The sequence below is a fragment of the Falco cherrug genome, chromosome 9, assembly GCF_023634085.1.
Source record: "Falco cherrug isolate bFalChe1 chromosome 9, bFalChe1.pri, whole genome shotgun sequence".
Classification (NCBI taxonomy): Eukaryota; Metazoa; Chordata; class Aves; order Falconiformes; family Falconidae; genus Falco; species Falco cherrug.
This window is the reverse complement of record NC_073705.1, coordinates 46,891,025-46,907,556: the sequence shown is the minus strand read 5'-3', so window position 1 is coordinate 46,907,556 and position 16,532 is coordinate 46,891,025. Positions and strand designations below refer to the sequence as shown.

General features: G+C 42.0%; 1 protein-coding gene across 2 annotated transcripts in view; it reads left to right on the top strand.

Moving 5' to 3' along the window:
- The window catches only part of CSGALNACT2 (chondroitin sulfate N-acetylgalactosaminyltransferase 2), a 32,898-nt gene extending 17,829 nt beyond the window's left edge, over positions 1-15,069 (top strand). For both annotated transcript variants that reach the window (XM_055720438.1, XM_005433494.4), the window contains exons 3-8: positions 7,346-7,562; positions 8,103-8,204; positions 9,826-10,004; positions 11,632-11,726; positions 13,174-13,255; positions 14,420-15,069. In XM_055720438.1, coding sequence (XP_055576413.1) covers positions 7,346-7,562; positions 8,103-8,204; positions 9,826-10,004; positions 11,632-11,726; positions 13,174-13,255; positions 14,420-14,712 — 968 coding nt within the window. In that variant the 3' untranslated portion in view covers positions 14,713-15,069. The remainder of the gene's footprint in view (positions 1-7,345; positions 7,563-8,102; positions 8,205-9,825; positions 10,005-11,631; positions 11,727-13,173; positions 13,256-14,419) is intronic.
- Positions 15,070-16,532: the final 1,463 nt, after the last annotated feature.

The window sequence follows — 16,532 nt, the reverse complement described above, 5'->3', positions numbered from 1 at the left end:
CTTTTAGTTCATATTCAGGCTTTTGACTCTTTTTTTTTTAAGAGTTGGCATGCTCAAGTCAGAGGGAGAGCGTTGGTAGGCTAACGTGTTCTGGTCACATCAGCTGAAGAACTTGGTGTCCTGAATAGACCCTTCGTGGTGTATTAGTTATGGGGTCCTCTAAGCTGTGTGACCTTGAACTGTTCTCTTGTTCTCTCTCAGTGCGTGTAAGTCGAATAGCAGAACACAGATTACTATAAAAGCAAATATAGCAGTTACGCTTTCAGCACTTAGTGACACCCTTAGAAGATGCATTAGTGACAATTCCTATAGAAGCTGGCTTTCAAGGTAGAGCGTAATGCTGATGGAGATAAGTATTATAAAAAATGGCTCTAGTACCTCTCTTGTGTTTACAGTATTAAAAACAGTTCATGCTGCCATAAAAACCCAACCAAACAAACCAAAAAACCACCGCAAACAAACCCCAACAAAACAAAACAAAAGTTGGACCGTATTATAAGAACATTACTGTAAAAGGGATCCTGGATCTCAGCAGTACTGATGTCTGCACTATTAAGCAAACATGCTGGAGAGAGGTACTGTTGGCCTTGAAATAATCCGTTCTTTCAGTCTAAGATGATGTCATTGGTCTGTAGTGCAAAAAGTCTCCGCTTTTAACAGCTACTGTGTTTAAAGTTTAATGCAGGGACTCTTCTTCCTTCCAGAAGGTGGGGTGGGGAATCCACTCAGCAGTGTCTGTGTAACACAGTCAGCGCAGTGTTAGGCTGTTCCTGCAGTTTTCACGTAAAACTATCCTGTTTTATCTGGAGGTGGTCATTCTTGCAGTCCTCTTACTGATTTCTTTGTATATTAATTGTGCAGCTGCTTTTCCTTTGTTTTAGGTACTGCTTTACGCTGTAGTGGATTTTTACCATTACTAAAATAGCAGTTTATTGTTCTTAGTGGATTGCCTGTAATGACTGAACACCCCCAAGAAAGCAGGCACATTTGGGACTGTAGGACTGTACTTTGTAACTCTGCCTCTATTCACACCCAGTATATTGATAATTATTTTTGGAAATCAAACTCATTTCCTGTTGCTGTAAAGGCAGTCTCTTCAAGCATACGGTTACAGGAACTATAGAAAAAGTATTTTTATGCTGGTGCTTGTATGGGTATGTTAGCAGGAACCATACATAACCACCATAACATGGTATGTTAGCCATGGTGACACACATCAGTATCTTTTTTCAAACAGTTTGTGGGTTGTGTGGGTATTCTCTGTGTTTGTATGTGTGAATACTACTGGCTAACTTAAACACTAGGCTGGAAAAAAAAAAAGGTTGCTTCTGAATATTAACACCTTTCTCCCCTGCCCCCCCCCCCCCTTGTTCCAAAACTCAAGAGGTGAGCAATGGCACCACTGGTGGTAGTACCTGCAGGTCACTTGCCCTACAGCACTGCGACTCTAGCACGCTGCCGCCATTGTCACTTTGTGCATCCTTGTTTTGATAGAAGTCCAGTTGGAAAGCTGAGGCGTTCCTATTTGGGAAATACTACTCCCTTAAGCTGTCATAAACTGGTGGATTCAGTTTCACAGTGGATTTGGTGTATCTATCGAAGCCCCAACAGGTCCTGCTACTGTCCTAAGAGCACAACTAAATTGTTTCAGATTAGCATTGCTCACTTAGAGAAACAGTTTGTTAAAGCTGGCTTGAGTTAAAGCAAATAGTTGAAGTTCTGTATCCTCTTCAATTGCTGATATTTTGTAATATGTGATTTAGGACTAAGAGTAGAGTTTTCTGCCGTTTGAAACAGGAGGCTGAGAAACTTGGTGTGTGGATTATTTTTGTGGGTTCTAGGGCAAAAGAGAAAACATGATAATTAATATGTAACCATCATGTTTTACGCTTAATATAAACTGGCTTTGCTTTTGTTCTGACTTGCAGGAATTTTTTTCTCAAAACTAACGCATACCAATCTACAAAAAAACCACAAAACTGTGCCACAAGTACAAGCTAAACTAGAAAAAGGCATTTTTATTCTAGAAGTGTTCTAGCTTCCTACCTCAGCAGGCTAAATTTTCATGTAGGTGAATCACAGCACGGTCAGGGCTGGAAGGGACCTCTGGAGATCATCTAGCCCACCCCCCTGCCAAAGCAGGCTCACCTGGAGCAGGCTGCACAGGGTGGTGTCCAGGCGGGTTTGAGTGTCTCCAGAGAAGGAGACCCCACAGCCTCTCTGGGCAGCCTGTTCCAGGGCTCCGTCACCCTCAGGGGAAAGAAGTTCTTCCCCATACTCAGAAGGAACCGCCTGTGTTGGAAGATGTCTGGTTCTGGGAATTATGTCAGGTTTTTTTCCTAGACTTGTGAAGTGCTAGGCTAAACCTTGAGCTATCTAATCTTTCGTGGTATGTACTTCCAGGTGTATTGGGAAATCCTTAGAGAATTTGGAGTCCGTAGTAAGTTTAGAATCTCTTTTCATATAGGCAGTTTTACCTAATGGTATCTCTTCATGTCCACAGTTCTTCCCCAGCATTTATGTTGCTTCTGATGCCCATCAGTGAAATAGCACTGTTTTGTTCTGTAAAAGCATCATTGTGTTTTAGGATTTACCTGTATTGGAGTCACTTGTGACAACAAAGACTAAAAACATGAATTAAAAATTAATCTGCCTTCTGCCTATTTAAATTTGTTTTATAAATAGAAATCCGCTGAATAAACTTTTCTGAAAAAGTGCACTTAATTACACAATAATACATGGTAGTCTCATTCTACTGATTTATTTTTTTTTATTACTCTAGCACTGCCTAGGACCAAAGAACTTCAAAATACGTGCTGATGGATGCTAACTCCCTTGTTGCTGCTTTGTTTTTTTGGTCTGTGCCCTCAATTTAACTGTTCGTGCAGCTCCTTCACTGCACGCTCAGCCTCTGTGGTCTCTACATGAAGGAAGTCTGACTTCTCCCAGTGGTGCAAGGAAGCTGTAACCTGTTCAAGTGTTATCCAAACTGATGTCGTTTTTTTTAGTGTGGCAAGACAAAGTGATGATGCAAATCTGTTTTGGAATTGTCATTAGGCAGAGCTGCCACAGCCACACTGTGGCTATTGGCAGGTTTCAGGGAACAACACCAAGTAAAAAAAGTTAAAAAAAGAATTTGCAATGTAACTACAAGGATACTTTCTGAAAGCTCCACATTATTTTTCACAAGGCTCGTTTGGCTTGCCCTGCTGATGAAGAGAAAATCAGCAAGTTTCTCAGCTCTGTGGGGCTCTTTGCTGCATTGTTACCTTTCCTTGTTTTGCTGCAACCCAGAACGAAATTTCCAGAATTCTAATATTAACAGAACAAAAATCTGACCTTAAAAAGTCTTGTTCTGCAGTTGTTGTTTGAGAAGCACTTTGAAGTTTTTTTCTTAATATTTCCATTTGATCTAAGTGTATGAGAAACAGGAGTATGCTGTTCCCCTTGGATGAAAAATATCCCTGGAGAAGATAAAAGTTGCAATATTACATATTTTCACAAATGAAGGGGCCTAGGACTACAAACAATTAATCTAATTGCTGAATTGGGCATTCTAAAATAGCCCTGGATTAAAAATAGATCTCTTTGGGATCAGTGTTTGGTAATATAGAGAAAAAGAGGATAAGTAAGGTGGGAAGAATATAGTAGTATTGCCTCTGTCCGTCCTCTTTCTTCAGAAGCCTGTGATACAAAGTCTTGAATAGTGATGCAAAACTGCCTAAGGAGCCTTCATGGACATCTGTCTGTATGTTTCTATCAGTGTAACTGGTTTATTTGGGTTATGTTTATCAGTGTAATGGGTTCATTTTGTCAAGAGATTAAAAGTTCTTCCATTGGGTAGATATTTAACCTTTAGAAAACAGAGGCTTCCACATATTTTCAGCAGTTAATTATCAATTAGCTAATGAAAGTCTCATTATTGAATGTCTACCAGAATTCAAGTGCTGCTGTCTTGGGTCCATTTCTCCTGCTTCTGTGTTTCCGGTTGGAACTGGGCAAAGGCCAGAAACTATGTTTTGGTCTGAATCTCAAGGGAAGACTCCCCATCCATCCTTGGCGTGTTAAAATAGATTATCCCAATGCTGCGAGCTCAAACTCTTCGTGAGTCCTTGCCATCCACAGAACAGTGGGGGCTGTTTGGTATGCGATCAGCCCCTTTCAGATGTCCTGCATAATACAAACTGGTCAGTGTCCCAGGAACTTCAACAGGATTTTAATACACAAAAAAAATTAAAAAAAATATGGACATAGTCTTAAATTCCTTGGACACTTTATGGGTAGCTTTCTTGGTAGTTGTAAACAAGGTAAAAATATTTGAGTATAGGAGAACAGCTTTTTTGGCTTTGATAGCAATTGATCCCCAGTATTCCTAGATTTAATTTGCTTGGTGAGAAACAGAACTTCTGTGGGGGGAGTAAAGCTTCATGGACCAGGAGTAACAGCTGTTAAATTATTTCTGCTCCTTTTTACCTCCTTGCTTATAGAGCTCTGTTTTGGATGGCAGCCAGTGTATGCTAGCTGGAAGGTGAGATAGCAGCTTTTATTACGTGAGTCAGTCCCAAGTGTTAAAAACCTGAATACATGAAAAAGTAACGCAGATGTGGGTTCTTTTTCTGGCTGTTCTCAATTCTGGCTTCTGTGTATAGAAGCTTTAATCCTATAAAAGTGTTCAGATTAGTAGATTACCTATGGAGGTTAGCTCATAGCAAGGAGAATGATTTGAGGAGCACATACTTAGTATTTTAAATAAGTGTGGTGCTGGTAGGATGTTGAGATTCAAGTTAGGAATCTTCTATTCCAGCAATTGAATGTTGGCAAGGCACTACTCAAATTTGGACTTGCATGTTAAGGCCTTTATGAAGCTACAGCAGTGTTTTTTTGTGTGGTTTTTTTTTTTTTTTAAAGTTACTTTAATCTAGAAATCTTGGTTCTATACTGCAACTTTCTGTTGTAGACTGACGTCTAAGCTTATCCTTTGATTAAAGATCAGCTATTGCCAACTATGACATGCTTTTTTGAAACTTCACTTGCATTATAAATGGTGTTTTTTGTCTGTAAACAGCTTTTGGATCCTAGATAAAGGGGTACAGTATGCAATACTGAATGTTACTTTACGCGGGAGTGCCGGTACCGGGTATTTGCTGTGCATTGCGTGCGAGTCGTCAGCTGCTGCCGTGACGCAAGAAGCTGTTTTCAGGCTGCAGCTCTGGACTGCGCAGCGCAAAGGCTCGGAGCGGGAAAGGACTGAGAGGGATTTTGGATCTTTTTCTGCTTCTAACAGGCCATGCTGCGGTCTTCCATTGTTGGAAATGCCCTTTTCATATGTGTAATTAATACTGATTAGAGACTGTTGTGCTTTTCCTGAGCATTAAAATGTGGTGCGTCTCTTACGCAGCTCTGTGCTCGCAAAGGAATAGATGTGGATTTCTCTCTCTTAAAGGAGTGCACCGCAGAACTTTGTTCTAAGGATAAAAAGCATTCCAGCTGGAAGGTTAGATTCAGTCACTGTTAACTTCCAGCGTGCCGGCACCAGGCTGGTGTGCTGCACCCCATCTCCCAGAGACCCCACATGGGAGTGGGTCCCCATGCGTGGCTCGCCCCGGGGACAGTGCCTGCTGGGGGGGTGGGAGCTCCCAGTGCCGGGGGCTGTGGGGCGGGAGGAGGGGGAACACCAGTGAACACAACTGGGTTTGGTTTGGAGATGGAGGCTGCGGCAGAGGGATGCGGAGGGTGTTGGGTAGATTTAGGGAAAAGGAGGCTTTGTAAAGGGAGCCTGGGGTGGGCAGGGGAAAAGTTGGGGCAAGGTGGTGTGTGCATCATGTTCCTTCTTGTGTTGGATGGGAGGGAGGGAGCACGGAGGAGTATTTGCCTGGAGATAGGGAGAGAAGCAAAGCTGTAAGATCACTTCTTTCTAGTTCCTGAGATAGAGCAGCTTGGGTTTGTTTGTCCAAGTTTGAGGGCTGCTCCCTTCACGTATCTTGGCCCCCCTCGATTTCAGCTGTGAAAAAGACAACAGCAACAAGAAGGTCACTGTCAACAGTGGGCACAAAAGACAGTGCCTTGTGTCGGCAGAGCAGTGCTGCTGTGCTGAGCTCTGCTGCCTTGCTGGGTGGGAGGCTGGCAAGGATTTCGGCAGCTCTGGTGGCTGGCTGGCAGGAGCAGAGGCAGGTCAGGTGCCTGGGAACGTGCTGGGAGCATGGTGCGCGGGCAGGGGTGTTCCTTGCCCTTGGGGATCCAGCTGTTCATAGCTCTCCCAGTAGCCTGCCTGGCCAGCTCCACTGGGAGCTGTTCAGTTGACAGCCTAGTTACGTTTCTTCTGTAGAATATTCCCTTTCCTTGTGGCTGAGAGAGGAGAGCAGAGGTGGGATGAGTATAGGGCAGTTCTGTGGGAGGAATTTTCCTGTCATCACTTCATCCTCTCAGGTTAGCGTGGATAGGGGATGAACAGGGCAGAGCTCTGTTCAGTCGAAGCTATGGATGAGCCTTGGTCTTTTCCTTCGTGGTGTAAAATTAGAGAGGCTGTTGGCTCAACTTGCTTCCTTAACAGTCCTCAAAATCAAGGGACTGTGTTCTGAATGGGTTGGATTTTCCTACCTGTTAGGAGTGAAATCTCTCTAAACAGGTAATCCTATTTACAGAGATCTGATACTGTTTTCTCAAAGTGCTACATCTATGTAGAAATGTCCTTAGAGGACGACAGCTGTAGTAAAACACCACTGTCTGTATTTATTGAATAGAAAGCACTGTAGCTAGTAGTCAGCAGTGTAAACAATGTTAAAGCATTCCAGCATTTATCACACATGGTATTTTTTTTAGATATCACATTTCAGATTTTGCAGGCTTTGTCAAGCGAGTTATTGTGTCGTTTGTTCTGCCCACAGCTTGTGTTGTGTTGATTGCTGGCCGGATGATCTCGGCTTGTACTGTGGGCTAGCTCACGGGAAGATGCTTACCGAAGGGCTTGACAGCAGGCAATATTAGATTTCAGCCATCCTTTTCCATAGCAAATACTTGGATTCCCTTTTTGTTGGGAAGACCCAACTCTTAATTCGGCCTCAGAAGTTGATGTAGGACCATAAAACCTGTTGTCGTCTCTAAGAAGCAGGGGAAGCTGGAGTTTGTTTGAGATGGTTTCTCAGGTCTGGTGTAAGAGGGTAGGAGGATGATTGTGATTGCTAATGGTTTGTGGATTTTTATTTATTTGTTTTTGAAAAAACCCAGAAGCTTTGCCCCCAAAGCTTTATTTTTCCCTTCTTTGTAGTTCTTAGGAAAAACAGTGTTTCTGAAATACAATTGCTGGGATCTTTGACTTTACGAATTACTTGTGTGACTTATTCTTCAGGTTACTATCGTACAGAAAGAGATAAGGGGACACAGTATGAGCTGTTTTATAAGAAGATGGATGGCATGGAATACAGACATGTCACCTTGTTCCGACCTTTTGGACCCCTCATGAAAGTGAAGAGTGAAACGGTCGATATTTCTAGATCAATCATTAACATTATTGTCCCTCTTGCTGGAAGAACTGAGGCATTTGCACAGTTTATGCAAAACTTTAGGTAGGTGCATGAGATTATATAGCGAGCTATGTTGCTGACTTTCAGTGTTTTGTTTCCTTTTTGAAATTAATTCCTGTTCTGGTGGATTTGCTACAGAACTAATGATTCCAACATTGTGTGCAACTGCCTTGGGATGTTTGCAATTGAACCTATTGTATGGAGAAAACATTCCTTCTAAAAGGATTTAAGAGGTTCTCAGTTTGCACCAAAACCCCTTTTAGACCAAATGCCAGGGGTGTTGTGAACCTGGACACAGATGATCTTGGACATAATTTTTGTATTTACATCAGCTTTTGAGCTCCTTCCTATAAAATAAGGTGTTGGAATGAGACACACAGTATTGGAACCTTCCAATTCAAACAGGATAGCTGTGGAAAGAAGAGGGAAAACATCTTTCCTTGTTTTCCTGAGAAGCTAGTTGAAGTCTGTCCAGAGTACTTAAATCTTCTAGTACTTTTAAATGCGATAGCTTTTAAGTACCTGAAGCTTCTGTTGTGTTGCAAGTAATTTTTTAATGTCAGCTTCTCTTTGTGCTTATAGGGATGTGTGTATTCATCAGGATAAGCGTGTTCACCTCACAGTGGTGTATTTTGGACAAGATGGGCTATCAGAAGTAAAAAGCATCCTAGAATCTGTAGCTAGGTAAGTGTCGATACAAGCAATATTAATTGGCATTTAAAATGGATTTAAAAAAGAATGAAATAACAGGAATTAACTTTATAGTCCATTGCAGGTTAACAGGAAAAGTAAACTTTATTCACAGTACGCTATTTTTTGGTTGGCATTTTGCAGCTTAAGTTGCTAAAGTCTGACAGAAGACTGCTGAAAATCAAGCTATAGGCCAAAAAAAGACTAATAGCAGTGGCTTTGAGGTTTCTATATGACAGTCCAAAAAAACAACAGGCGTGAGTTTTGCAGCGATTATTCAGTCTTGCTAACAGATTGATCAGAATTGAAGTTCTTTGAAACTGGGATGCGCATTTTGATAGTTCTTTCACTGGAGAATCAATTTTATTTAGTGAAAAGGAAGAGAATCCTGGTCAAAGTAGGCTGGTAGGCTGCTGAGTCTGAGAAGTTGAGCTTTGCCCTCTGTCCTCTAGGTAACTGGGCCGAAACTTGCCCTCTGCTGTAAAATGGCTTTAAATGCTTTTTCATCGTGGCGCGCTCAGCAGCAAATAGCATGACAGTAGTACGGGTGTGACATTCCCAGATGTTGCTTTTTTTTGCTCCAGAAGAACGGGACAGGTAATAGTACCTATAACCGTGTAGCAAGGGGACTCCTTCTGTGCCTGAGCTCCCCAGCTCGCCCCCGCGCTGGGAGCTGGTTCCCATTAGCCGGGAATAGGCTGGGCTCCCACCGGATCCCTGCCTCGCAGCGCTGCCCGAGGCTCTGCTCGGCGAGACGTATCAGGCAGAGGCTGTTGTGTCACTGGCTTAAAATGGGACGACGCGTGGGCCTGGCGTGTGTAGCATCTTGTAGGAAAGGAGGCGTGCTTCTGCTTCCTCCCGCAAAGCCTCCCAGCCCCAAGTTTCTGAGGCCGCCCTGCCGCGCTCCCTGCGGGATGCCCCTTCTCGTGGTGCTGTGAACCCACTGGGCTTTTGTCTGGCTCTTTATCTTCCTAGTGGTGCTGCTGCCCAGTGTCTTCGCTCTGTTCTCTGCAAGCATTGCCCTCTGAAGCATCTCCAAAGTAGATGCTTAACTTTGCTTGAAGATATTCCCTGGGTGCGTTTCCAGTCTCCCTTTGCTGCTCCTTCCCTCTTCTTCAGCAGGCGCGGGCATCTGTGCTGCCGTATGAAACAGCGAGGCGAAGCAAACCAACGGGGATGCGGTGGCATCCATGAGTTCCGTGATGCCGGATCTCTGGCTCTCCGTTTGCTCTCCCCTCTGACCTAGTGAAGACAGAGATACTGCTCTGGATTTCTTACAAGTCAGGACTTCTTTGTGGGGACAAATCTGAGATGGCATTGTAAATTCAGACAACACGGTAGTTCGTGTCAGTTGCCAAAAGGCCTTTTTAATCTGAACTATTAAATGCTAAGTGAAGTTATAAGATAAAAGACTGAGGTCCATCTTTTTACAGTGTCTCAATGTTTAAAATAGACAGCTAAGCGGAACAGGTATTTTTTTCTCATCCTCATGATGCAACTGCCTTTGAAAAAAAATTTCCGGAGTGAAGTTACTGTAAAATGCTGGAAAAGTATAAATGGTACCTTCTGCCCCCTCCACGGATTTATTTTGGGTTTGGCTCTGCTTTTCTTCTAGAGAAACTAACTTCCACAATTACACGCTTGTCTCTCTGAATGAGGAATTTAACCGAGGCAGAGGACTTGACATGGGCGCCAGAGCCTGGGAAAAAGGCGAGGTCCTGATGTTCTTCTGTGATGTTGATGTTTATTTCACAGCAGAGTTCCTCAACAGCTGTCGCTTAAATGCTGAGCCCGGTATGTTCCTTTACAGTTGCTGTAACAGAGTCTTGTGGTCTTGTTTGGCTTAAACTGACCTGTGTTGAGTATATAGACAACTATCTTGAGTGGTAGAGCTAATGCAACACCATGCACGTAGGAAAATGAAAAATACTCTGTGCACAAAACACCGTACTATTTAGACTGAGAAATAACTTTTGCCTTAGCATAGCATGTTTTAATAACACATTGTCTTTTTTTTGTACAGTAAGTACAGTTTTCACACTTTCTTAAGATCTGGCTGTCTAAAGGAAAGCTGGACAGTTTAATTGCTTTAACAATTAGAATGTATGTAAATTTGTCTAACAGAACTCAATGTAGCACTTAGGGTGGAAGATGACTTTTGTTACACTGCAATCTCTTGACAAGTTTGGTTTATGTCTTCTCGTGCTTGGGTAGCCAAGACACATCACATACGAATGGTTTCAGTAGAACTGCACACTGTGCTCCTTACAGAGACTGAGCTAATGTTCCACGTTTACATCCCAAGCTCTGAAATTTTCTGACCGTTTTTCTCAAGTTTGTATGAAGCTTGCCGGTTCTACAAGCTTCTGCCAGAAAGGATAAAGCTTTCTTCAGTTAACAAGTGTGCTAGTTAAGATCTTCTCCTGTCAAACATTTGTTTGGGTTCTTTTTTTAATGCTTACTCTTATTCCAAATTTGTTGCAGCCAGAAACCATTTCCTCCAAATGTCAATTTGGAATGAATAGATACTTTTTCTTCACATAATAAACAGGCAAGAAAATCTGCTATAAGCCAGATATTTGGGTTCTGTTTCTTGGCTTTTTCTTCCATTTTTGCCTGTCTCTGCACTTCGTGAAATGAAGTATGGAGTATTTATACGTTCATGAAATGAACGTATAAATAATTGGAAGAACTTTGGAGAGGAGGGCCGTGTGAGCTTTCACAAGGAAGGTAGTTTGAGAGGCTGCTTGATGATTCACACTAAGTTTATCACCTTTGCTTCAAGTGAGATCTGAAAATGCTTCTTGCACGTTCAAGTGTTCATGCCCAAATCAGGGTAGTGAGTATTCTCGTAGATTGTCGTCAGTCCCTTTGCAGCACTGGCAGTGCAAGAGATCCTTGAAAAATGCTTGTCTTGTTTCTGTAATAGGTATAGACCTAGTGTCACAGCATGATCAGGGGATTTGTGATGCTTGATGCCCTTGCAGGACAATCCTGGATGTACACGCTTTTAAATCCTTGTGGAAAGAGGGAAGCCCATAAAACTGAAGCTTTGCAAGGTGTTACGTGGACGTGGTTATTTTTTAGCTTTATACCATTATTGCAAGGATTTGTCACTGTCGTCTTATGTGATACTGTGATATGTAATGTATATAAAAAAATTTTATATGTAAGTATCTATAACTATATATAAATATGTACCTATAACGTATGTATTAAGTGTGTGTACATATATTGTTTTTAATCCTGTGGGCTCTGCCCTACTAGATATTATGGGAAATCCTAGCAGTTAGACCTTATGTTTGTTTATTTTCGCTAGATGGCTAATAGCTAATATTTTACATAAAGAGAATATTTCAAGTTTCCTGTTGCCTTCAGAAAGTATACCCACAGTGAGTAACAATTACCTTTTGATTTTCAGGGAAAAAGGTTTTTTATCCTGTGGTATTCAGCCTTTATAATCCTGCTATTGTCTATGCCAACCAAGATATACCACCCCCTGTGGAGCAACAATTGGTAAGCAGTGTGATTTATTCTGGATAGAATTAGTTGTGCTTTGTATTAAAACAAAATTAAGTGTAACTTAATCATCTGTTTGGGACATCTTACAACTTTGGCAGTGCGCATCTAAACACTTTTCTCCCTTATGGGCAAAGCACTTGGAAGAAAAGCTTATTAAACAGTACAAAATTCATCCTTAGATAAACTTGCAGTTCTACTTCCATTTTTATTTTTTTTTTTTTTTAAAAGAATGCTATTAATCAAATGAAGTTGGTAGTTCTGATCTGTTGCTCAATTCTGGCTTGGAAAGCCAGTATTTTAGGATAGTGGCATAACATGGCAGCAGCTTTTGTCTTATGTTCCAGCAAACAAAGAAGCGGTGAAAGGCAAAAAACTGAACGGTGCTCGATAAGCTTCCCTCGTTATCAACTCTTTTTGCTAACTACCAAATGGTAGCTGCAGGAGGTGTGCTGTGTAACTCCAGGTGTGCTCAGGTGCTCAGTCTGTTCCTTTTTCATGCTGTGGACAGCTGTGCTGTGTGTCTTAACCTTTGCCATCCAGCATCTGCCAGAACCCTTGGCTGTTCCACTGCTAATTTCATCTTCATTTTGGAATGAGAAACATTGCTTCTAGGGAAGCTTGCAGTCAAAATAATAAGCAAATAAATCCCACCAAGAGAATAGTTTTAACGATAATTTGGGGCTCAGCAGAAGGAAGTGAGTACTGAATTTCTGGGGCTTTGTTGCCTGAAGATGGAATGGCCGCAGTCGGTGTCCAGCCTGACTCTCTTTCAAGAGACTGTGTAAATTAAAATTGTTTTTGCAGCTGGGACTTGCGAGGTAGGCAGGTTTGGAGGAGAGAAAGGAGCCACAGCCCTACTACAAGAAAAGCATAATAACCCTCACCCCCTACGCTGCTAGCAAGAGCCTGCTGAAATTAGGAGGGAAGTTTCTGCCTGTGGCCTCAGGTGGTCACAGCTGAGGGAGGAGAGAGCTCCTGCCTGACGGCTCTGCTCTTGGCTTTTTTGAATCAAACAACTTGACGGTTGCTGACTTCAATCACAAAACTTACTTTTCTTGTCATATCAGAACAAGAAGAGTCTAATGTCACCTTAGAAGCTGGGTAGGAATTAGAGTATTGGGAGCAGATGATTTGGTAATAAACTAAAAAAAAAATTACTGCTTGGTCTGAGCAGGTAGATAGGAAATAGAGGTGATGTGGCGGAAAGGTAAAAGTGGAAACGTGAGCGTGAGCATTTGGCATCGGATGGCAAAGGGTGAAGTGAACAGCAGGTAATTAGGAAGCTCACATCTGTGCGTGACACAGAAATACTAGAAGTGTTATATGATGCACCCTGCACCGAGCAAACGATCGGAGGAGTTTAGCTTTCTACACCACCAAGTGCAATGGATCTCCTTCAATGTATTTTGCACTTCAAAATAATCCTGTTTTAAAATTGCAGGTACACAAGAAGGATTCTGGTTTCTGGCGGGATTTTGGCTTTGGGATGACTTGTCAATATCGGACAGACTTTCTGACTGTTGGTAAGATGAATCTCTAGAAAAAAATAATAATTGTGTGTTTAAAAAATGATTCTCTGTTCTTATCTAATGACAGAGAAGTAATGCATTTATTTCTATTATTTTCCCATGCCTAGCAGTCAGACTTGCTTGACCAGTTTGACCAATGAGATAAATAATTTTTTCTGGATTTTGATGTCCCATTTGATGAGGGAGTCACAGTATTTTTTTCATAGCAACATTCCGTTCTAGAACTTCTACAAATCTTTCATTTTTTTGTGTGCTTTGTGACTGTCTGAAGCAAGTTAGTCGTGTTAAAGAAATGTGCCCCTCAAGTAAGCAACTAACGTAGACAAGAAGCATTAAAGTTTGTTCTTGTAAATAACCTTGAGTAGTTGAATGTAGTTGTTCGAGGCTTTAGAAGTCTGCTTTGGCACCCTCTCGTGGCACGCTGTTAGAACGAAGAGCAGCTCGGGGCGCTGGAATGTGGAAGACTTGAGCGATGGTCTGCCAGAAGGTGTGGTGATACAGCCCCGTGTGCTGCCCGGTGGCTTGAATACAGGCTGGCTTCTGAGAGCAGTCATTCTGCCGTGTGTGCGCTATACGCTAAATGAAGCCTTCATCATTCTAAAGTCTTGAAATTGCGCATGAGTCTGGGTCAGTATCCACTGTGGTCCTGGAAAGGCGAGAGAACTCCAAGTGGTGGAAAAGGTTCCTTTCCTTAATCTGGCTCTTTGAGCTGTGACCTGTGGAGTAATTGCTGGCATTTTTAGAGAGGGCTTTTCATATGGTGCATGACAGCTTCATTTTCCAGCTGCTAAAATCCATTATGATTGCTAAGAATAACCCACAAGCATAGCCAGTGAGGTTTGCCTGCAGTCTTCTGCAGCTGTCACATGGGATGTCATGCATAATACGATTTGGAGACGCTCTTCTAAGAGACTTTCTGACACCAACAATGCATGATCTGTGCCCTGGGCAGTTTCCACTGCAATGGATGTGGAATGCTTGAAGCTCCTCTCCCTCAGTTTGGCACGTTTTGGCATGGAAAACTTAAAAGTGAATTGCTCCAGAATTTCTGGTATGTCGTACCAGATCGGGTAATGCATGACACAGGGACCGTCGTTCTTTGTGCCTTCCACCGAGCCTGCGTGCCGAAGTAACGTTTTTCTGATGTTGTCTTTATAGGGGGTTTTGACTTGGAAGTGAAAGGCTGGGGCGGTGAGGATGTTCACCTTTACAGAAAGTACTTGCACGGTGACCTTATTGTGATCAGGACACCGGTCCCTGGTCTCTTTCACCTCTGGCATGAGAAACATTGTGCAGACGAGCTCACTCCAGAGCAGTACCGCATGTGTATCCAGTCCAAAGCCATGAACGAGGCCTCTCACTCGCACCTTGGGATGCTGGTCTTCAGGGAGGAGATCGAGACTCACCTCCGTAAGCAGGCTTACAGGACTAACAGCGAAGCAGTGGGTTAAAATGTCAACCCCGTGACATTCGATGACTTCAAATTCACAGTGAACCAGCATCATTTTACAGCCTTAATTCAGCTTAAAAATGCAGTGCCTCTCTTTTTTCAGTGAAGAAGAGTTTAGAGGGTTTTTGGTTCTTGTATTTGTTTTCCGAGTAATTCTTTGACTGATACGCTATGACCTACATATCTTGCGAGTTCAAGCACCTCAAATAAATTGGAAAGCGTATGTATTTTGAGGAAAGTGTCTTCAGTATCAATTGGAAAAATCAGTGGAATGTACAACTCAACACTCTTCCACATGGTACATTTCCATTCTTATATTTGCATTATTTTAAAAATTAAATTAAGTAATCTTTTGTGTCTTGAGTATTTTCAGTCTGTATGGCTCACTGCACTGTGACTTGAAGGATACTACACTTACACCCCATTGTAGAAACAAGAGAAAGGTGTGAAAAAGACTCTCACCGTGGAAGGGATGCGGGGCGTGCTGGCTGGTGTGCCAGCTGTTCAGGTTGCTGATTGCACAGCAAGGGCTTGGCGCTGTGTTTCCTGTATTAACTGACATTTACATGGTTGAATATAGAATAAGTCATGGGGGGTGGGGGGGGAATGAAAATCTTTTAAAGTGGAATTTTAGAGCATGTAATGTAATTTCACACTGCAAAAGAGACACCACCTTCTTATCTCAGTGGTGGTATCAGACAAGTTGGGAATGTTCCAGCTGGGTGTTTCTGGGTCGAGTCTTTTCCCACAGTAGATGCAACATCACAGAATCCCTTCTATAAACTGAGCAATGCTATTGAACTCATTCATGTAAAGATTTTTGCACCCCCCCCCTCCCCCCCCCCCCCCCCCTTATTCAGAAGCCCTGCCTGTACATCTCATCCTTTACATTGAGGAGCCATCTTTTCATTCCCATATAAATTTACAAGCAGCCCATTTGCTATTATGCCAGTATTGTCCTTTTGGTTTCTTCTTCTCTTTCTGGCATTTTCCTGACATTTTTGGAAGGCAGTCATATATACTCTTAGCTGTTGTAGTGACTGAAAAAGCAAGTGCTATTACAGTCTTTCTTCATACAATGTCTCTGTTCCACTGATGATCCTAGTAGCCTTATTCTTCTTCACACTTTTTCAGTTTGAGGATGTTTTAGGGGGTTTGGGTTGTTGGTTGGGGGTTTTTTTTTGGTGTTTTTTTGTTTGCTTGTCCGTTTGTTTTTTTGAGCATGCATAAGCAGAATTATGCTGTGGTCTCATTAGTGCCTTGTACAATGGCACTACTACTTCGCTACTTCCCTTTTGGGTATTTTGGAATGCATAAACAGTTTAAATGCAGGCAGGTCATTTTTCTCCATGTTGTCTTATATGCTACCATATGGCATGCCTCATTTTTAATACATTTCTTTATAGAATGAATGCTGAGAATGCTAATTCAGGGGTTAAGCCATTTGCATGGTCTCCACTGAATTTAGAAATTAGTTGAAAACCCTTCTTAAACCAGGTAATTAAGATCTGTTTATAAATCCAGTTTGCTTCAAGAATTCTGAAGGCAACTTAAGAATTAAATGGTGGATTTCTGAATAGCAGATACGCTGTGCAAATAGTTCTGGGCACTGATCCTTTTTATATGTATATAAAATTTGCCTTTATTGTAACTTATTGTGGAGAACAGTGTACTGTATTGTACTTAGAGTGAAGAGAATGCATTGCAAGACTTCTTGCAATTCTTATTCTCAATATAATAAATGGAATTTCTGCATTTCAGAAATTGTTTTAAGCTGTTTTTTTGAAATAAGTTTTTACAATAATATTTTGCAGTTTTTAC